We start from the raw sequence: 22805 nt of genomic DNA, 5'->3' as shown, positions 1-22805 counted from the left end.
TGGACCAAGATTTATCTATAAGACACTTACCTTCGACATGATGCGACCAGCGTTCCCTGCGATCACCGGTCTAAGCCAGGAGAACCGACCCTTGTGTTTCACACTATTCCCATTTCGAGACGAGAGGGCCCACCTCCCAGGACCCAGCCAGTGCCACTCGAGCCAGCTGCTAAGAGCAAAGGAGAGCAGCATAGATGGCAGGTCCGGCATCTGTCTCTCGTGGAGTGTGTGGGGAGATCATGGGCACCAATACTTGCTAACGTGACCTGTCTTATTTTTATTATGTTTTAGCTTGGAGAGCTCTTGCAGTACCTGGTCCAACCTCGGTGAGAGGAAGCCGTACCTGGGGCTCCTGCACCAGTCCTCCTCGTTCATTTCTTCAGGAAGAACAGCCAGCAGCTTCCTGACCAGCCTGAAGCCGACCCCCATACCTGGCTCCGCCTTTTCCACTCGCATCGGTGAGTGAGTTTTCCTTTAACCTCAACACTCAGTTTGCACAGTGTTACAGCGGGCACTGATTAAAAGTAACAGTATTTCCTTACTACATCTGCACACAAATGGGAATTGGCACCACCCTATTGAGACTATCACTGTCCCGATTAGGGACAAAAAAGGAGATTTTCTTGTAGAGGTAGAGGGTGTGACTGAGGCACTAAATGAATACTTTGCATCAGTCTTCACTAGAGAAGAGGATGCTGCCATTGTAACAGTAAAGGAGGAGGTAGTAGCGATATTGGATAGGATAAAAATGGGTAAAGAGGAGGTACTTAAAAGATTGGCAGTACTCAAAGTAGAAAAGTCACCTGGTCCAGATGGGATGTATCCTAGGTTACTGAGGGAAGTAAGGGTGGAAATAGCGGGGGGTCTGGTCACAATCTTCCAATCCTCCTTAGATATGGGGACGGTCCCAGAGGAATGGAGGATTGCAAATGTCTCACCCCGTTCAAAAAAGGGGAGAGGGATAAACCCGACAATTACAGGCCAGTCAGCCTATCATCGGTGGTGGGGATACTTTTAGTGGCAATAATCCGGGACAAAATTAATTGGCACTTGGAAAAGAATGGGCTAATTAATGAAAGTCAGCAGGGATTTGTTAAAGGAAAACCGTGTTTGACTAACTTGATTGAATTCTTTGATGAAGTAACGAAGAGGGTTGATGAGGGTAGTGCGGTTGACATTGTGTATATTACACTCGGTATCCTCATTAAGTCATTGATATGGATTGTAAACAGCTGAGGCCCAAGCACCGATCCTTGCGGCACCCCACTGGTTACAACCTGCCAACCCAGAAATGACCTGTTTATTCCTATTCTTTGTTTTCTGTCCGTTAACCAATCCTCAATCCATGCTAATATATTACACCCAACCCCATGAGCCCTAATCTTGTGTAACAACCTCAGAGGGTGGTGAACCTGTGGAATTCTCTACCACAGAAGGCTGTGGAGGCCAAGTCACTGAATATATTTAAGAAGGAGATAGATAGATTTCTAGACACAGAAGGCATCAAGGGGTCTGGGGAGAGAGCGGGAATGTGGTATTGAGATAGAGGATCAGCTATGATCATATTGAATGGCAGAGCAGGCTCGAAGGGCCGAATGGCCTACTCCTGCTCCTATTTTCTGTGTTTCTATGTTTCTTGTGTGGCACCTTATCAAATGCCTTTTGGAAATCTAAATATACTACATCCACTGGTTCCCCCTTATCTACCCTGCTAGATACACCCTCAAAAAAGTTGAATGAATTTATCAAACACGATTTCCCTTTCATAAAACCATGTTGACTCTGCCTAATCATATTATGATTTTCTAAGTGCCCTGTTACTACATCCTTAATAATAGATTCTAGCATTTTCCCTACTACTGATCTCAGGCTAACTGGCCTGTAGTTCCCTGTTTTCTCTCTCCCTCCTTTCTTGAATAGCAGGGTTACATTTGCTACCTTCCAATCCACGGGGACCATTCTGGAATCTAGGGAATTCTGGAAAATCAAAACCAATGCATCCACTATCTCTGCAGCCAACTCTTTTAAAACCCCAGGATGTAAGCCATCAGGTCCAGGGGATTTGTCGGCTTTTAGTCCCATTAATTTCTCCAGTACTTTTTCTTTCCTATTCTTAATTACTTTAAGTTCCTCACTCTCATTAGACCCTTGGTTCCCCACTATTTCCGGTACGTTTTTGTGTCTTCTATTTTGAAGACAGATACAAAATATTTGTTTAACGTCTCTGCCATTTCCTTATTCCCCATTATAATTTCTCCTGTCTCAGCCTCTTCCTTTTTACATACTTATAGAAGCTCTTACAATCTGTTTTTATATTTCTTGCTAGTTTACTCTCATATTCTATTTTCTCCCTCTTTATCACTTTCTTGGTCATCCTTTGCTGTAACACTCCCAATCCTCAGGCTTATTACTCTTTGAGGCAACATTGTAAACCTCTTCTTTTAATCTAATACTATCCTTAACTTCTCTAGTTAGCCACAGTTGGATCACTTTTCCCGTGGAGTTTTTATTCCTCAAGGGAATGTGTATTCATTGAGAATTATGAAATATATCTTTAAATATTCGCCATTGCTTATCTACCATCATATCTTTTAATCTAATTTTCTAATCTACCTTCGCCAACATGCCTCTTATATCTATGTAATTGGCTTTGTTTAAATTTATGACCCTAGTTTTGGACTTTACTATTTCACTCTCAAACTCAATATGAAATTCTATCATATTATGATCACTCTGCCCCAGAGGATCCTTAACTATAAGATTACTAATTAACCCTTTCTAATTACACAATACTAGATCTAAAATAGCCTGTTCCCCAGTTGGTTTCTCGACATCTAGAAAACTGTCTCGAATGATTTCAATGAACTCGTCCTCCAATCTACTTTAGCCAATTTGATTTGCCCAGTCTATATGAAGATTAAAGTCCCCCACGATTATTGCATTGCCCTTGTTACAAGCTTCTCTAATTTCCTGATTTATACTCTGTCCAACACTATAACTACTGGTAGAGGGCCTATAAACTACTCCCACCAGTGTTTTCTGCCCCTTGTTATTCCTTAGCTCCACCCAGACTGATTCTACATCCTGATTTTCTGAGCTAAGATCCTTTCTCACGACTGTCTTTGTCTCATCCTTTAATATCAGGGCCCCCCCCCCCCGGGCCCCCCCCCAGCTATCCATTTTGCCTATCTTTTCTAAAAGTCAAGTACTCTGGAATATTTGGTCACCCTGCAATTACATCTCGGTCATGACTACTGAATCAAACCCATTTATCTCTATTTGTGCCATTAATTAATCCAACTCCCCACCCCTACAATATTTCCCCCTTTTCCCCCGATCCTTTCTGGGGTACAGTTGCGCCACCGCCCACCTTATCTACCTGACCCCATGGATCATTCTTTATGTGCGAGCCGAGGCAGTGAGAGTCAGTAGGCTGTTCGACCCTGGAAGGCTTCAGAGCCCAGCCTCACCTAACATCTGCATGTGTGCACAAACACGCGCACTGGTTAGCGATCAGGAGCGGGATCCCTGGCTGATAATTTTATTTCCCCAGCCCACAGATTCTGAGGCCAGTTGCCACTCTCCAACTGACACCCGGCTGGGAACGACTAACTCAGCACAGACTGGTGTCGAACCTGGGACCTTCTGTTTGGTGTGGGGAATTTGGGCTTTTTACTCCAGTTATTTGTCCCGCCCTTGTACTGGTCTGGAGTCAGTCAACCCTGCGATGGAGCAATTTAAACATGGCTTAGTATGTAGATAAGAACAGTGGGTCAGCCTCAAGTGATTTTCCCCATTGTGCATTATGACCCGACTGTGCGTTTTATCATTGTGTCTTCAGGGGAACAGCAATAATGAGTCCATGCCAAATCCATTCTATTCCAGGGTGTCGCCCCCCCCGGGACATAGCAGCCACTGGGAGGTGCATCAGAGGCCCGAGGTTTTCTTTGTCCCTCGTAGTCCCTCGATGTGAGAAGGGCTGCCCTCTACTCTGCACTTTCTCTTATCCACTCACTATGTGGGAAATCATGGGCGCAACACATGCCCTAGTACCCTGTGACGTGGGAAGTGGGTACTCAAACACACCTTCCATCAGCCTGCTAATTCTGAAAGATAATTCCAAAAAATAAATGGCAGTGTGTTTCATTGAATGGACTGCCTCTACTGACTGGGATCATTGGCACTGAATGTACCAACAGAGAGAAAGAGAGAACTTTCATTTGTATCATAGTATCATAGTATGTTACAGCACAGAAGGAGGCCATTCGTCCCATCGTGCCTGTGCCGGCTCTTTGACAGAGCTATCCGATTAGTCCCACTCCCTTGCTCTTTCCCCATAGCCCTGTAATGTTTTTCCCTTTCAAGTATTTATCCAATTCCCTTTTGAAAGTTATTATTGAATCTGCTTCCACCGCCCTTTCAGGAAGTGCATTCCAGATCATAACAACTCGCTGCGTAAAAAAATATTTCCTCATGTTCGCTCTGGTTCTTTTGCCAATCACTTTAAATCTGTCTCCTCTGGTTACCGACCCTTCTGCCACTGGGTACAGTTTCTCCTTATTTACTCTGTCAAAACCCTCCATGATTTTGAACACGTCGACCAAGCTCCTCTCATCCTTCTCTGCTGTAAGGAGAACAACCCCAGCTTCTCCAGTTTCGCCACATAACCAAAGTCCCTCATCCCTGGTACCATTCTCGTAAATCTCTTCTCCACCCTCTCTAAGGCCTTGACATCCTTCCGAAAGTGTGGTGTCCAGAACTGAACACAATACTTCAGCTGAGGCCGAATCAGTGTTTTATAACAGCCTTCTCAACTTGTCCTGCCACCTTCAAAGATTTGTGCATGTCCACCCCCAGGTCTCTCTGTTCCTGCACCCCTCTCTAAAATTGTACCATTTAGTTTATATTGCCTCTCCTCATTCTTCCTGCCAAAATGTATCACTTAACACTTCTCTGCATTAAATTTCATCTGTCATGTGTCTGCCCATTTTACCAGTCTGTCTATGTCCTCCTGAAGTCTGCTACTATCCCCCACATTGTTTACTACATTCCTGAGTTTCATGTCATCTGCAAACTTTGAAATTATACCCTGTATACTCAAGTCCTGGTCATTAATATATATCAAAAAGAACAATGGTCTTAATTCTGACCCCTGGGGAACACCACAGTATACTTCCGTCCAGTCTGAAAAACAACCATTCACCACTACTCTCTGCTTTCTGTCCATTAGCCAATTTTGTATCCACGCTGCCACTTTTTTTTAATTTGAAAGATGAGTGTAAAGACTGCCTGTAAGGACTGGAATCATTGGCACTGAATGTACTAATGATGGTGAGTTTCATTTGATAGACTGATGTCCTTCACTTTCTAATGATGTTTCACTTATTACAGGCATCTCAAAGAGGCCAAGGAAATGGTTGTTCCCTCACTCGGTCCTCTATGTAACGTACATCCTGTGCTTCCTCCTCATCGCTGTGTGCATCAGCGTGACCGTCTCCTATGGCGTGTTATTCCCCAACCGTGTGGTGCTAATGTGGCTGATTTCTGCTTTCTTCTCCTTCCTGACCTCATTCTTTGTGCTGGAACCCCTAAAGGTGAGATTGTCCAGGTCTGAAGGTAATATAAGAATGGGGAGTAATCTATATGACCACTATGGTGGGAGCTGACTTCAAATGTAGCTCAGCCTGATGGGATGAAAGTCTCCTCTCACTATTGTGAAGTAAAAATGTAAAATGAGGTTTGGCCATCTAAATAAAGCTCAAATGGGCATGGGATTGGCACTAATTGGCAGTCTCCTACAGACAGGTCACAGTGTGGCTAGCAAACGAATAGGAAAGCATCTCACTGTTGTGGTAGGAGGCACTCGTGAGATTGGGAGATGGAGAGGAAAGCAGTAAGCTGAATTATCACAGTGCTGTAAAGTCTTCTGTACAATGCACTTTCCAGAGAGTTGAGGGACTCAGTAACATCAAGCAGGCAGAGAATAGATCTCACAGCCTTTCCATGCAAGCATGCTGCTGTTCAACACTGTTCCAAATTGTAGTGCGTGCCTCCTTACATCACAGAGCCCTGAAACTCGCTCTCACTGATGTCACCCCCTGCAGCTCAGACTGAGTCACTGAGAATTTACAAACTTCACAAAACAAAATCCAAATTGTGAGTTTCAAAAAAACAATTTGAGTCGGGATGGAGTGAGAGGCAATGATGCAGTGTCAGGGTTCAGGCTGCAGCAACACCGGGGAATTGCTGGAAATTACAATTCTTAAACTTTCAACAAGCTCAGTGAGATTGTAATCAGCCAGTTTTAGGACTCAAAATATTACTTTGGTGAAGATTTATTCTGTAGTTGCACAATACTTGGGAATGTTTGAAGGGACAGTGTAGAGGGAGCTTTACTTTGTATCTAACTCGTGCTGTACCTGCCCTGGGAGTGTTTGATGGGACAGTGTAGAGGGAGCTTTACTTTGTATCTAACTCGTGCTGTACCTGCCCTGGGAGTGTTTGATGGGACAGTATAGAGGGAGCTTTACTCTGTATCTAACCCGTGCTGTACCTGCCCTGGGAGTGTTTGATGGGACAGTGTAGAGGGAGCTTTACTCTGTATCTAACCCATGCTGTACCTGCCCTGGGAGTGTTTGATGGGACAGTGTAGAGGGAGCTTTACTCTGTATCTAACTCGAGCTGCACCTGCCCTGGGAGTGTTTGATGGGACTGTGTAGAGGGAGCTTTACTCTGTACCTAACCCGTGCTGTACCTGCCCAGAGAGTGTTTGATGGGACAGTGTAGAGGGAGCTTTACTCTGTATCTAACTCGTGCTGTACCTGCCCAGGGAGTGTTTGATGGGGCGGTGTAGAGGGAGCTTTACTCTGTATCTAACTCGTGCTGTACCTGCCCTGGGAGTGTTTGATGGGGCGGTGCAGAGTGAGCTTGCTGACAGTGCTGAAACTGAAGAAGTGTTCCAGTGCGGGTATCTCTTCCCTCGAGCATAAAATTAATCTAGGAAAATCTGTAAGAAGCAGTATGAAGTTTGGAATGTGAGTAGCTGTGAAGTACCTCAGTGCAGGGAGAAGCAGAAACCTCAAGATTTTACTGATCGGGAGGGTTGCTTATAACCTTTGACTGTCTGTTCTAAACCTGATGGGACCTGTGGATGCCCATTCGTTTGCAAAAAGGGAGCTGATGTGGTTTTCCTGTGACTGGTACCCTTGCAGGTGTTGTGCGAAGCCCTGATCCTTGCTCTAATTACCAAGCCGGTAGATGCTGATGAGGACGATAACTTGGTCGAGGAACCTTTGGTTAAGAAAACGTGTGAAAGGATCAGTAAAGTTCGAGCGCCGTACGGCTACAGTCTCCTCCAAGCCAAAGAAGAGGCGCGGAAAGTGAGGGCATTGCGCACACTGATGAAGGTACAGGGTTTACAGCGAATATTGAATGGTACAACATGATCTAGTTGAGGTGTTTAAGATGATTGAAGAAATTGAGAGGGTAGATATGGAGAAACTATTTCCTCTGGTGGGGGAATCCAGAACAATAGGGCGCAACCTTAATATTGGAACTAGACCGTTCAGGAAGCACTTTTTCATACAGAGTGTGGAAATCTGGAACTGTCTCCCCCAAAGGCTGTGGATGCTGGGGGTCATTTGGTGCTTTCATGACTGAGATTGATATATTTTTGATGGGTAAGGGTATCAAGGGATATGGAGCAAAGGCGGGTAAATGCAGTTGAGGTACAGATCAGCCATGATCTGATTGAATGGTGCAGCAGGCTCGAGGGGCCGAATGGCCTCCTCCTGTTCCTATGTTATGAGCAATGTATGCAGGTAGTTCCCCGATGGGCTGGTGGGTAAATACTTCACCCGCCCTACTGGCCATATGGATCTAGGTTTGATCTCCCGGTCAGTGCTGAGGCAGCTGATCTCAGCAAGGGTAGCAGTTGGAGTGCTGTAATTAACTTCAGTGTCCTTGGGACAGAAAAAGGAAAAACCAGTCCAGGTTCCATCTACGTTTTTGTTGTCCAGTGACTCCCACTGGAAAAGGTGTGCAAGTATGGGTCAGGTTAGGACAGGATCAGGCTTGGTTGTGAAGCGCCTTCCACAGGTATGGCCTGCTGACCACAGACACCGGCTGCCCTCTGGCACCTCATCCAAATGGCTCAACATCCTCATTCTGTTCAGAATGTTGGCAGGCTGTTTGACTATGAGGGGAATCACACCTGATCCCCAATCCTCTCCCCGCCTGATCCCCAATCCTCTCCTCGCCTGATCCCCAATCCTCTCCTCGCCTGATCCCCAATCCTCTCCTCGCCTGATCCCCAATCCTCTCCTCGCCTGATCCCCAATCCTCTCCCCGCCTGATGCCCAATCCTCTCCCCTCCTGATGCCCAATCCTCTCCTCGCCTGATCCCCAATCCTCTCCCCGCCTGATGCCCAATCCTCTCCTCGCCTGATGCCCAATCCTCTCCTCTCCTCGCCTGATGCCCAATCCTCTCCTCGCCTGATGCCCAATCCTCTCCTCGCCTGATCCCCAATCCTCTCCCCGCCTGATGCCCAATCCTCTCCTCGCCTGATGCCCAATCCTCTCCTCTCCTCGCCTGATGCCCAATCCTCTCCTCGCCTGATGCCCAATCCTCTCCTCGCCTGATCCCCAATCCTCTCCTCGCCTGATCCCCAATCCTCTCCTCGCCTGATCCCCAATCCTCTCCCCGCCTGATGCCCAATCCTCTCCCCGCCTGATGCCCAATCCTCTCCCCTCCTGATGCCCAATCCTCTCCTCGCCTGATGCCCAATCCTCTCCTCTCCCCGCCTGATGCCCAATCCTCTCCTCGCCTGATCCCCAATCCTCTCCTCGCCTGATCCCCAATCCTCTCCCCGCCTGATGCCCAATCCTCTCCTCGCCTGATCCCCAATCCTCTCCTCGCCTGATCCCCAATCCTCTCCCCGCCTGATGCCCAATCCTCTCCTCTCCTGATCCCCAATCCTCTCCTCGCCTGATCCCCAATCCTCTCCCCGCCTGATGCCCAATCCTCTCCTCGCCTGATGCCCAATCCTCTCCTCGCCTGATGCCCAATCCTCTCCTCGCCTGATCCCCAATCCTCTCCTCGCCTGATGCCCAATCCTCTCCTCGCCTGATGTCCACACGCACAGGCATTTTCTACCAGTCATTGTGTAGCCATCAAAAATGGGAAGTCTGCCTGATTTCTTTTTCTCCCTTGAGTATTGAAGATTAAGGGGTGATCTAACTGAGGTGTTTAGAATGATTAAAGGATTTGATAGGGTAGATAGAGAGAAACTATTTCCTCTGGTAGGGGAGCCCAGAACAAGGAGTATAACCTTAAAATTAGGTCTCGGCCATTCAGGGGGAATGTTAGGAAGCACTTCTTCACACAAAGGGCAATCAAAATCTGGAACTCTCTCCCTCCCAAAAACCTGTTGATGCTGGGGGTCAACTGAAAATTTCAAAAGTGAGATTGATAGAATTTTGTTAGGTAAGGGTATTAAGGGCTACAGAACCAAGGCGGGTAGATGGAGTTAAGATACAGATCACCCATGGTCTAATTGAATGGTGGAACAAGCTCGAAGGGCTGAATGGCCTACTCCTGTTCCTATGTTACCTCATGCAATGAGGCCAATTGACGCAACCCTGCTGTTGCCCCGGCTAATATCACCCAGCTGAATCTGGGAACTTGCCAATCTGTATGGGTCAAAGGCACACTGGACAGTCCCTTTACCCACTTAACCATGGAGAACACCCATTAACTACATCCAAGAGTTGCCTGAAGGCTAGTAATGAATGATTCCAGGGATGAGGGACTTCAGTTACGTGGATAGACTGGAGAAGTTGGGGTTGTTCTCCTTGGAACAGAGAAGGTTGAGATGATATTTGATAGAGGTATTTAAAATCACGAAGGGTCTAGACAAAGTAGAGAGAAACTGTTCCCATTGGCGGAAGGGTCAAGAATCAGGTCATAGGTTTAAGGTGATTGGCAAAAGAACCAAAGGTGACATGAGGAAAAACTTTTTACACAGCAAGTGGTTAGGATCTGGAATGCACTGCCAGGGTGGGTGGTAGAGGCAGATTCAATCATGGCTTTCAAAAGGGAACTGGATAAGTACTTAAAAGGAAAACATTTGCATGGCTATAGGGATAGGGCGGGGCAATGGGACTAGCTGGATTGCTCTTGCATAGAGCCGGCACGGACTCAATGGGCCAATGGCCTCCTTCTGTGCTGTAACTTTTCTATGATTCTATGATAATGAGTGAACATTATTTAGCACCTTTAACGTAATGAAGCATCCTAAGGCATTTGGGACTGGACTAGAGGTAGGAGAGGAATTCCGTAGGTGACTAAAAGCACAGTCGGCTTTCAGGAGACTCTTGAAGGTGGGAAGGAATGAAGCAAAGGGTTTTGACGGAGGGTTTCAGATTGTAGAGGCGAGATGGATGAAAGCTTTGCCACCAGTGATAGAGCGGAGAGAGAAGGAATGTGTAGAATTGGAAGAATGGAGGAGGTTCCAGAGGTGGAGAGACCTCGGATGGATTTATAGAGGATTTTGAATGTCTCTAAATGATGCTGCTCGAATACTCACTCCTGGTGGGATTCCTTTCTCTGTAGAACTGTGTTGTGCACATGCTCTTCCTGCTGGTGGTGCTCATCATTAACTACCAGGGCTGTTTCCAAAACACCAACGCTCGGCTCCTACAAACCGCTGTTCGACAGTCCATTACTGGCAGGGCTCCGCACTCACCCAACTTTACTGCTATCCGGGGGTGAGTGATCTGCAGCACTCCCAGAGCTAGAATTAATTGTCTTCTTTAAATTATATGCTTTCTCTCATTCTCTCTCTATTGCCCCTTTGGGTCATCACAGCTGCCTCCGAGAGATAACGTTACATTGCCTGTAGATTTAGCTGTAACAGATCACTAGACCCACACTGTGATAGCCCAGTACCAATGTATTGTGCAACAAGGCTGCAGGGCCAGTTTGTTCTTCATCTTCAGGAATTGTTTTAATGGACCAGATGAGAATGGGAGAAACCTTGCTATTGGGAGACTCTTGTTTAAGAGTCTGATGATCAATTGGTAGAGTTACCAGATCCTCTAATGGGGGTCCAGGACTGTACCACTAGAGATACTGACTCTCTAATCAGGGTCCAGGAGTGTACCACTAGAGATACTGACCCTCTAATTGGGGTCCAGGACTGTAACACTAGAGGTATCAGACTCTCTGAATGGACTCCAGGGACGCTAAATTGGGCCGTGTAGCGCCCGTTGTTTCGGCGCTACACGGCCTCTCCGACATCCAAGATACCATCTTGGTATAGGAGTTAGCGCAGGTGCAGATATCTGACTCTCTAATCAGGGTCCTGGAATCGTGTAAAGTGGGGAGAAAATGGCTTCAATCAGTGTACAACTCTGATTTAAAGTGATACACACCATTTTGGGACTTAACGCTCAACTCAACGCACAATCTTAACCCTGACCATCTGAGCGTGTCTTAGAGTGCCTGGAGGACCCCCCATCAGCGCTATTTAAAGGGACCATTCAGGATTTACAGGTTAGTGGCTGGATTATTGCTTCTGGCTGCCGAGACATTTGTAACTGTTTTTGGAGGTCTCCTACACATGAATACTAGGACGCGGGGACATAGCCTAATATTTAGAGCCAGGACGTGCAGGAATGAAGTTAGGAAATGCTTCTACACGCAAAGGGTGGGAGACGTTTGGAACACTCTTCTACAGACGGCAGTTGATGCTAGCTCACTTGTGAATGTTAAATCTGAGATTGATAGATTTCTGTGAACCAAGGGTATTAAGGGATATGGGGCTAAGGCGGGTTTATGGAGTTAGGTCACAGGTCCACCATGATCTCATTGAATGGCAGAACAGGCTCGAGGTGCTAAATGCCACTGCCACTTGCTGCCTCTTGATATGCGGCACCTTCTCCTGCAAGAAAGCAGGACGTGTCTGGGTGATGTGCCTGTCATGGTTGAATAGCTGCCAGTGCGTGTGGCCTGTGAGTTGCGGGTGGTGGCTTGAAACAGTTGTAATGTGTGAGGGTGAGAGGAAGCATCTGATTGGAAGAGTTGAGTACTGATGGAAAGAGTGAGTTTATTGGTGTGTGGATGATGGGGGGTGTGGTGCGTGGTGCAGTTGGTAGGAGACACCACTTGACAGTTGACCTCACTCACCTTGACCACTCATGTCCCCCGCTGCCTCCCGCTGCCTTTTGAGTATATGTCTGGAGGGCCTTTTGCCCCCACTGCAGATATAAGATGTCCCTCCTTCTGTCTGCCTCTTGCACCCAAGGTCTCTAGTGCATCAGCAGAGAGCGTTGGTGCATGCGTTCTCGCAGGCCTGGTACCAACTCAGATCGACAGATTGGTGAGATCTGGTGTGCAGATTGGAGGATGTAGGATTTAGTAGTGTTCAACCTTTATTCAATGTTTTAACATAACTCATCAGTGTGTAAACATAGAGATGGGATCTGCATCTGTGTTTTATGTCTGCGATGTCTGATCTCCGTTCAGACTCCGTGCAGACAGTAGACTGTTATTTTCAGCAAATAACAGGTACCAGCTACCTTTAAGAGATTTCTAAGAAACATCCTCCCTTTAAGAGATTCAGCTCCCTCTGGTGGTGGAAAATGCAAATTTCATTGATTCCATGTGCAAGGCCTGGAAAGGAAGGCTGATTGCAGGTAAGTGCTCCAGTGGGTCCAAACTTGTGTCGGGTCCGTCTGGCACGGGGTGCTACCACCTCCCAAAACGGACCCTTATCGAATATTTCCCCCCAGGACTGTACGACTAGATTTGCTACCACTAGATGTCGTATGAGGAGAGAGTGGGTCGACTCGGCCTGTATTTACTCGAGTTTAGAAGAATGAGAGGGGATCTCAGTGAAATGTATAAAATTCTGACAGGGCTAGACAGACTGGATTCAGGGAGGATGTTTCCCCTGGCTGGGGGGTCCAGAACGAGGGGTCACAGTCTCAGGATACGGGGTAGGACATTTAGGACTGAGATGAGGAGAAATTTCTTCACTCAGAGGGTGGTGAACCTGTGGAATTCTCTACCACAGAAGGCTGTGGAGGCCAAGTCACTGAATATATTTAAGAAGGAGATAGATAGATTCTAGACACAGAGGACATCAAGGGGTATGGGGAGAGAGCGGGAATATGGTATTGAGATAGAGGATCATCCATGATCATATTGAATGGTGGAGCAGGCTCGAAGGGCCGAATGGCCTACTCCTGCTCCTATTTTCTATGTTTCTATTTACCAAACCAAAATGCACTAGAGTGGAATTGCTAAGCTGCTACTTCTGCACAAAGTCCTGGGTGCATTAATCTGTTCCTTTCCCCCTCTGTAGACCCATTTTCTGCAGCCTTCATACCACAGCCTGTTGTGTTTCTTAGAATTTTTTGTGATTTTTGTAATCTAGATGAGGGCTGATAGTGCTGAGTAATGGAGCAGTTTTTATTTCAGACATCCATTGTCAGCATCAAGCACTGCCGAATCAGGTACAGCATGGGTTAGGTACAGAGTAATTACTAGAATGATCCCAGGGATGAGGGGCTTTAGTTACGCGGATAGAGTGGGGAAGCTGGGGTTGTTCTGCTTGGAACAGAGACGGGAGGAGATTTGATAGAGGTATTCAAAATCATGAAGGTCTAGACAGAGTAGATAGAGAGAAACTGTTCCCATTGGTGGAAGGGTCAAGAACCAGAGGACATAGATTTAAGGTGATTGGCAAAAGAACCAAAGGTGACACGAGGAAAAACTTTTTTACACAGCGAGAAGAATGCACTGCCCGTGGGGGTGGTGGAGGCAGATTCAATCATGGCCTTCAAAAGGGAACTGGATAAGTACTTGAAAGGAAAAAATTTGCAGGGCTACGGGGATAGGGCGGGGGAGTGGGACTAGCTGGATTGCTCTTGCATAGAGCCGGCATGGACTCGATGGGCCAAATGGCCTCCTTCCATGTTGTAACCTAACACTCCCAGAGCAGGTACAGCACGGGTTAGATACAGAGTAAAGCTCCCTCTACACTGCCCCAACATTGTGCCTCACCACCTCCCCCTCCCCCAACTCCACCATGTCCCAAAGCTGTTGTCTTGTGGCCTCTCTGAGTGAGATTGCCAATTAGTGCCAAGCAAAAGGCATTAACCTGCTGTGGCCCATGCCCAGAAGTTCATGGACTGAAACTACCCAAACTCATAGTATGTAGAGCCCTTACAGCCAGCAATAGGAAGACACTTTCATCCCATCAGAGTGGGCTGAATTTGAACCCAGTTTTGGAGGGTCACTCAGTTCTCAGTTGTGGTGGTGCCAATGGATTATATCTGTTTCACAGGCCAGCTGATTTGTGGCAATGGGTAGAGGCCGTGCTACTGCCACACCTGTACAATAACCCCAGGCTGACGCTGGTCAGAGTGCCACAGCTACGACAAGTCCGATCAGAGGAAGGTATGAACATGGATAGGTGAGGTAACGTTACAGCTCTAGTGGTCTACTGCTAGAGGTTGGGTTCACCACTTTATGCTCCAGTTAAACACTAACACGCACATAGATTAACTAAACTGGGAGTTGGGTTGGGCAGCCCAGCAGAGAGGACGTGCTTCATGTTTATAAACAAAAATATACAATGACAAGTTGAGTGTTGCAGTTTGTCGAAACATTAGTAACAGTACTTTAGCAGATTAAAACATCTACGTAAACTATTCAACAGGAACTCTGGACTCCTAACTAGAGATACTGGCTCTCTGCTGGAGCTACTGGCCTCTCTGAATGGGAACCAGTGTTTTCTGATAGAGCTACTGACCCCTCTGAATGGGAACCAGTGTTTTCTGATAGAGCTACTGGCCCTCCTGAATGGGAACCCAGTACTTTCTGTTGGAGCTACTGACCCCTCTGAATGGAAACCCAGTACTTTCTGTTGGAGCTACTGACCCCTCTGAATGGAAACCCAGTACTTTCTGTTGGAGCTACTGACCCCTCTGAATGGGAACCCAGTGCTTTCTGTTGGGAGCTACTGGTCACTCTGAATGGGAAACCAGTGCTTTCTGCTGGAGCTACTCATCCCTCTGAATGGGAAACCAGTGCTCTCTGCTGGAGCTACTGGCGCTTCTGAATGGGACATCAGTGCTTTCTGCTGGAGCTACTGGCTCCTCTGAATGGGAAACCAGTACTTTCTGTTGGAGCTACTGACCCCTCTGAATGGTAACCCAGTACTTTCTGTTGGAGCTACTGACCCCTCTGAATGGAAACCCAGTACTTTCTGTTGGAGCTACTGGCCCTCCTGAATGGGAACCCAGTGCTTTCTGTTGGGAGCTACTGGTCACTCTGAATGGGAAACCAGTGCTTTCTGCTGGAGCTACTCATCCCTCTGAATGGGAAACCAGTGCTCTCTGCTGGAGCTACTGGCGCTTCTGAATGGGAAATCAGTGCTTTCTGCTGGAGCTACTGGCTCCTCTGAATGGGAAACCAGTGCTCTCTGCTGGAGCTACTGGCGCTTCTGAATGGGAAATCAGTGCTTTCTGCTGGAGCTACTGGTCACTCTGAATGGGAAACCAGTGCTTTCTGCTGGAGCTACTCATCCCTCTGAATGGGAAACCAGTGCTCTCTGCTGGAGCTACTGGCGCTCCTGAATGGGAAACCAGTGCTTTCTGCTGGAGCTACTGGCCCCTCTGAATTGGATACCAGCACACTCTGCTGGAACCTACAGACCCTTTGGTTGGAAGTCCAGCGCTTCCAAACACAAACAAAATCGTTAGGAGCAGGCTCTTTCAATAAACAGATTTCACCAGCAAACTTCTGCAGTTTGACATACAGCTCCTGCTAAAGTTTTCTTTCCATTTTATGGAGCACATGTTCCTGCATGCAGTTACTGAAATATAAATGCACAGCACAGTGCGATAGATCAGAAAGTCTAATTCTCTGTTGTGCACTTTTCTCAGGATGTTGTTCCCAATGGATTTACAGGCTAATCCCGGGTATTAACCCTGGCTGTATCTGCAGCCATTCCAACACAACGACGTCCGGGATTGTCTGGTCTGCGGAGACCAGCAGTGCCAATCACAGTTGGGCTTATTCGTCAGATGGCTTCACAGGGTAAGAACAAACTTTACTATTGGCTGGTACCACTGATTTTGCATCTTATGTCCGTGTTCTTTGGTCAAATGGTTTTAAAAATCTCTTGGTATAAAGTTGCTCCCAGAGGGGTCATGGTGCACGTGCTCAGTTACAGCGTTGTCTCTTTATCTCTCGATCTTGACTTCGCACAGCCAGGCTGAAATGGTTGAATTACTTTACCCTAGTGGGTCAAGGGGTGGTAAATTTAAAGATCCCAGCAATCTCCATACATTTCTCACTGCTCAGGAGGCCAGAGCACAAAAAACCAGCACAGCTGGGTAACCGGTCAAGAATTGGTGCAGCAAGGGCACTCACTTTGATTTGAGGAAGAATAGAAGAGATTTTACCCCGTGTTTAACCCAGGGGTGTATGAGACAGTGTAGAGGGAGCTTTACTCTGTATCTAACCCGTGCTGTACCTGCCCTGGGAGTGTTTGATGGGACAGTGTAGAGGGAGCTTTACTCTGTATCTAACCCATGCTGTATCTGCCCTGGGAGTGTTTGATGAGACAGTGTAGAGGGAGGTTTACTCTGTGTCTAAACCTCTTCCAACTTGGAGTCTCTGAAACACTCACTCACTGACCAGCATTTGTGGCACTGGTTTAAGGGTCGGTGAACAGTTCAGTTCCACTCGAAGCTCCCAGTGACAGTAAAGACACCAATCTCATTTCTGCCTCTCATTCCCCAGGTATGTCCTGAATGTTGCCCCCACCCCGACCCCTTGATTCCAGTCAAAACCTTGCTTCACCTCTGTTTCACACCTTATTAATGCTGGCCCTGGTGGTCTGTGTGTAAAGGGAATGCCACGGTGCAGTCCTAACCTGCCTGTTCTGTAGCTGATTTTAGCAAGGGTGACCTGGGTGGTGCAATCAGCTGCACCATGGTAAACACGTGAAGGGAAAGGTGAAAAGGGCCCACCAGGGTGGTCAGTGCTCACCCCATCCAGTAAACAGTGCAACCTTGTGCAAAGCCCTCCCAGTTGCTTGTAATTCTGACTCATGGAGAGAGGCAAAAAACAAATCTAGGAATTTCTCCCCAATTCCCTAAGGCAACAAGCAATAGTTACCCACTATACTTCAGCAGGCAAATTTAAACTAATCGCCCCCTCCACCTCCTATCTCCAAACATCTCAATATCCCTAGGAACACAGGATTATACAGGAATGGAAACAACTAACTCCATCCATCAGGCTAGTCCCAAAGATAGCAGACTTCCCCACCACGCATACTTCCTTTCATAGGACATCCATTCAGTTTATCCATTACCCTCAGTTTATGGCATCCTTTGCTTCCACCCCCTCTGCGGGTTGGCTCTTCTACATGCTTATCACCATGTCACTGTTTATCCACCTTTTCTCATCCACGTTTGAATCCCCCGGGGCCAGAGGAAGGGGGAACAACGGTCAGGGTTCTTGCTCCCAATCGCTAGTCGGTGACCCCTGTTGGAAGGTGCGGACGTATGGACATCGGGCGAGGGCACGACTGGGCTGGGCCATGTTGCCTCTGCAGTCGAATAGCCAACAGACGCTCACTTGGAGTGAGGTACCGGCAGGACGTTACCCCAGAAACAGCATCTTCAGAGGGCGGATGGGAGAAACAATTTGAAGAGCAGTGAGCAATCAGTGGCCAATGGGTACTCAGTGAGTTTAGATACAGCTAAGGCAACTCACGGCGTTGTAAACGCTAGTGGCCAAAACTGCGTTGAGCATCAGCCGTCGACACAGCAGTGAAGGAGATGTCTGTTTCTGTGCTCTGCAGCATCTGGTACACAGGAGAGATGGGGATCTACGGCAGTGGCGGATATACACTGGAGCTTGGGAACAATTCGGAAGGAAGCAGTGCGGTTTTGTGGGACTTGCACCAGAATGGCTGGATCGATGCAATGTAAGTCCTGTGGCAGAGGATCGACTCCTTTTAACTTGGGAGTGACGAGCACTTAAAGGGTTTATGGAATCTGATGGTGGACAGTGAGGTGTGGAGTCCTGACAATACAAGGGGGCTTCAGGCCAGAGTCCTGACAATACAAGGGGGCTTCAGGCCAGAGTCCTTACTGTAATAAATTGATGTGGAGATGCCGGTGATGGACTGGGGTGGACAAATGTAAGGAATCTTACAACACCAGGTTATAGTCCAACAATTTTATTTTAAAATCGCAAGCTTTCGGAGATTATCTCCTTCGTCAGGTGAGTCACTCACCTGACGAAGGAGATAATCTCCGAAAGCTTGCGATTTTAAAATAAAATTGTTGGACTATAACCTGGTGTTGTAAGATTCCTTACATTTGTAATAAATTGGATAGCAAGGTGGTGAAGAATAGAGCCTGGTCTTCAGGTGCTTCCAAGCCTTTATTCACAGACATCAACATTACCCACTCCACATCCTCAATAAGCTCTCATATAAATGCTTACAAGAGCATACCCAAGTGATATGCAGCATCTGTACACAATTAATACTAATTCATATAAAACATATGGATACAATTAACACTGAGGTATGGGGAGGGGCTGCAGGTCAGATCTCTGACGGTGTGGGAGGAGGGGCTGCAGGTCAGAGCTCTGACTGTGTGGGGGGAGGGGCTGCAGGTCAGAGCTCTGACGGTGTGGGAGGAGGGGCTGCAGGTCTGGGCTCTGACTGTGGGGGGAGGGGCTGCAGGTCTGGGCTCTGACTGGGAGGAGGGGCTGCAGGTCTGTGCTCTGATGGTGTGGGAGGAGGGGCTGCAGGTCTGTGCTCTGATGATGTGGGGGGAGGGGCTGCAGGTCTGGGCTCTGACTGGGAGGAGGGGCTGCAGGTCTGTGCTCTGATGGTGTGGGGGGAGGGGCTGCAGGTCTGGGCTCTGACCATGTGGGGGGAGGGGCTGCAGGTCTGGGCTCTGACCATGTGGGGGGAGGGGCTGCAGGTCTGGGCTCTGACTGGGAGGAGGGGCTGCAGGTCTGGGCTCTGACCATGTGGGGGGAGGGGCTGCAGGTCTGGGCTCTGACCATGTGGGGGGAGGGGCTGCAGGTCAGCGCTCTGACCGTGTGGGGGAAGGGGCTGCAGGTCAGCGCTCTGACCATGTGGGGTAGGGGCTGCAGGTCAGAGCTCTGACCATGTGGGGTAGGGGCTGCAGGTCAGCGCTCTGACCATGTGGGGTAGGGGCTGCAGGTCAGAGCTCTGACCATGTGGGGTAGGGGCTGCAGGTCAGCGCTCTGACCATGTGGGGTAGGGGCTGCAGGTCAGAGCTCTGACCATGTGGGGGAAGGGGCTGCAGGTCTGTGCTCTGATTGTGTGGGGGGAGGGGCTGTCTTATATTTTTGACCCTGCATCTGTTTCCTTCCCCCGTCCCAGGACCAGGGCTGTGTTTGTTGAGTTCACACAGTACTGCTGGGACGTGGATCTGTACGTGGTGGTGACATTACTGGTGGAGTTTCAGCTGGCTGCGCCTGTCGTGCCGACTGTCAATATTAAACCCGTCTCCGTGCTGCGCTCGAGCCAAGGGGTCGATCTGTTGCTGGTGTCAATGGTAAGCGTCACTCTGTAACACTTAACAAATTGCCTTCTCGAATCGCCCACTTCCAACACACAGCAGGCGCAAGGCCCCCAATATCGGGGAACGTCAGGTTGGTTCCGTCCCCCACCAAACTCTTCTACGCATTAGATGCCTGCGGCAATTTCTACTTGCGGTTATAAGGGTACGATAGTTAGTGGTTATGGTGTCAGCTATGGCTCAGTGGTAGCCCACTCTTCTCTGAGTCAGAGGTTATGGGTTTAAGCTGACACTCCAATGCAGTACTGAGGGAGTGCTGTACTGTCGGAGGTGCCGTTTTTCGGATGAAACATTGGACCAAGGCCCCGTTTGCCCTCTTGGCTGGACGTAAAAGATCCATGACACTATTTTGAAGAAGAGCAGGGGAGTTCTCCCCGGTGTTCTGGCCAGTATTTATCCCGCAACCAACACCTTAAAAAAAAAAGATTATCTGGTCATTATCACACTGCTGTTTGTGGGATCTTGCTGTGCCCAAATAGGCTGCCATGTTGACTGCACTTCAAAAGTACTTCATTGGCTTTAATGCGCTTTGGGAGGTCCTGAGGCCATGAAAGTCTTTCTTTCTTACTTGACAAGTAATCCAGAGGCCTGCACTCCCAATCCAGTGAGTTCCAATCCTACCAAGGTAGTTGGAGAATTTTAATTCAGTTTAATAAACACATTCTGGAAATAAACAACTGGAATCAGTAAAAGTGACCATGAAGCTGTCGGATTGTCGTAAAAGCCCAACTGATTCACTAATATCCTACAGGGAAAGAAACCTGTTTGCCCTATATGCGACTCCAGTCCCACACCAACGTGGTTCACTCTTAAATACCCTCTGGAGTGGCCAAGGAAGCCACTTAGTTGTATCAAACCTGGGCAACTAGGCATGGGTGATAAATGCCGGCCTTTCCAGCGATGCCGACATCCCGAGAATGAGAATAAAAATCCCATTCGAAGGTAGTGGGGGGGGGAGAGGGGGGAGGGGGAAGAAGCTATGTGTTGTAAATATTCAATTCCCAATTGTATGGCCAATATCTGATCATCAGATGCAAGCTTCAGTTGTTTAATCATGTCCCCGGAGGTAGCCCACGGTTTCAGAGGCTCCTCTGTTGAACCCTGCATGTTCTCTCTTTGCCTGCTGGCGCATTGGATGTGCTCCAGTTGCCCTGACTGAACAGAGAGCTCACCTGTAACACAGACCCGAGCGCAGCGCTGTCTGTGAACAGAAAATCTCACCTGTAATAGACCTGAGCTCAGCGCTGTCTGCGAACAGAGAGAGCTCACCTGTAACACAGACCTGAACTCAGCGCTGTCAGTGAACAGAGAGAGATCACGTGAGCTTCCTGACGTTGATATTCGTGCACTCACTCAGTTCTCGGATTGATTGTTGCCGTCCTTCTGGTTCCCTCTCCCCAACCCTGACTGATGAGTTTTTGCAGCGACTCGGCAAAGGCTGGGCATGGTGATGGTGTGAATCATGCTGGGGTCCAGGGAGTAGGGCTGCATTGTCCTGACCCATTGGTAAAGGAGCTCTTCTGAAGATCATTGTTGGGGTGTGCACAAGCACTGAAACTGGAGGCTCAAAAACAGGGCTTTTCCGAACTTGCTTATTTTGCAGGTGAGGTCCCTCTGTTCACTGACAGTGCTGAGCTCAGGTCTGTGTTACAGGTGAGGTCCCTCTGTTCACTGACAGCACTGAGCTCAGGTCTGTGTTACAGGTGAGCTCTCTCTCTCTGTTCACTGACAGCATTGAGCTCAGGTCTGTGTTACAGGTGAGCTCTCTCTGTTCACTGACAGCACTGAGCTCAGCTCTGTGTTACAGGTGAGCTCTCTCTGTTCACTGACAGCACTGAGCTCAGCTCTGTGTTACAGGTGAGGTCCCTCTGTTCACTGACAGCACTGAGCTCAGCTCTGTGTTACAGGTGAGCTCTCTCTGTTCACTGACAGCACTGAGCTCAGCTCTGTGTTACAGGTGAGGTCTCTCTGTTCACTGACAGCACTGAGCTCAAGTCTGTGTTACACGTGAGCTCTCTCTGTTCACTGACAGCAGAGCTCAGCTCTGTGTTACAGGTGAGGTCCCTCTGTTCACTGACAGCGCTAAGTTGCAATGTTGGTGCTGCCTCGTCTACTGACTGTTGCCTCCTCCTTGTGCAGGTGCTGCTGCTTCTCTTCAGCCTCTGTTTCCTGTTTGCCGAGGCCGTCGCCCTGAGCAGGGAGGGACTGGCTTATTTCAAAGAGGGCCGGAGGTACCTCCAGATCTTGGTCATCCTTCTCTGCATCCTCATCCCCATCTTCCACTTCAGCCGCATCAGACTGGCCGAAGGGCAGCTTGGGCACTACGAGCAGAACCGCCGAGCGTTCATCAGCTTCTACCGTGTTGCGCTCCTGGCTGAGGTGGTCACTGGCCTCGCTGCCTTGCTGCTCACCATTCTCACCGTAAAGGTACGTAAGCAAGTTACATGGGCAGTATGGGGTACAAGCAGCCGGCCCCTGCACACTATCAGCAGCAAAATCTCACGAATCAAAAGGATTACAATCTTACAGCGCGGGAGGCCATTCGGCCCATCGTGCCTGTGCCGGCTCTTTGAAAAAGCTATCCAATTAATCCAACTCTCCCCGGCTCTTTCCCCATAGCCCTGCAAATTTTACCTTTTCAAGTATTTATCCAATTCCTTTTTGAAAGTTATTATTGAATCTACTTCCACCACCCTTTCAGGCAGTGCATTCCAGATCATAACAACTCGCTGCGTAAAAAAAAATTCTCATCTCCCCACTCCCCGGTTCTTTTGCCAATTATCTTAAATTTGTGAACTCTGGTTATCGACCCTCCTGCCAGTGGAAACAATTTCTCCTTATTTACTCAATCAAAACCCTTCATGATTTTGAACACCTCTATTAAATCTCCCCTTAACCTCCTCTGGTCTAAGGAGAACAACCCCAGCTTCTCCAATCTCTCCACATAATTGAAGTCCCACATCCCTAGCAGCCTGGGAAAGGGGCAAAATAAACTTGTTTTTTAAGAAAAGCTGCCCTGTAGTGTAGCAAGTCCCCACCCTGTGAGATTTAAATCTCCGTCCAGCCAGCTGAGAGGGGAAGGTAACAGGTCTGTGTATCTGCTCGCACTGCCCTCAGCTACTGCTCAACAATCTGATAGCTCAGAAACCTGGGAG

The 22805-nt window shown here is 48.2% G+C and overlaps 1 protein-coding gene across 1 annotated transcript in view; it reads left to right on the top strand.

Annotated features, from left to right (window-relative positions):
• Nucleotides 1-22805, top strand: part of pkd1b (polycystic kidney disease 1b) — a 146001-nt gene that overhangs the window by 116133 nt on the left and 7063 nt on the right. The window contains exons 31-38 of the mRNA XM_068004381.1: nt 292-458; nt 5392-5594; nt 7212-7406; nt 10613-10767; nt 14352-14464; nt 15955-16108; nt 19452-19626; nt 21790-22077. Coding sequence (XP_067860482.1) covers nt 292-458; nt 5392-5594; nt 7212-7406; nt 10613-10767; nt 14352-14464; nt 15955-16108; nt 19452-19626; nt 21790-22077 — 1450 coding nt within the window. The remainder of the gene's footprint in view (nt 1-291; nt 459-5391; nt 5595-7211; nt 7407-10612; nt 10768-14351; nt 14465-15954; nt 16109-19451; nt 19627-21789; nt 22078-22805) is intronic.

The sequence above is a fragment of the Heptranchias perlo genome, chromosome 23 (assembly GCF_035084215.1).
Source record: "Heptranchias perlo isolate sHepPer1 chromosome 23, sHepPer1.hap1, whole genome shotgun sequence".
Lineage (NCBI taxonomy): Eukaryota > Metazoa > Chordata > Chondrichthyes > Hexanchiformes > Hexanchidae > Heptranchias > Heptranchias perlo.
The sequence above is the reverse complement of the archived record's forward strand: the minus strand, read 5'-3'. Positions and strand labels throughout refer to the sequence as shown.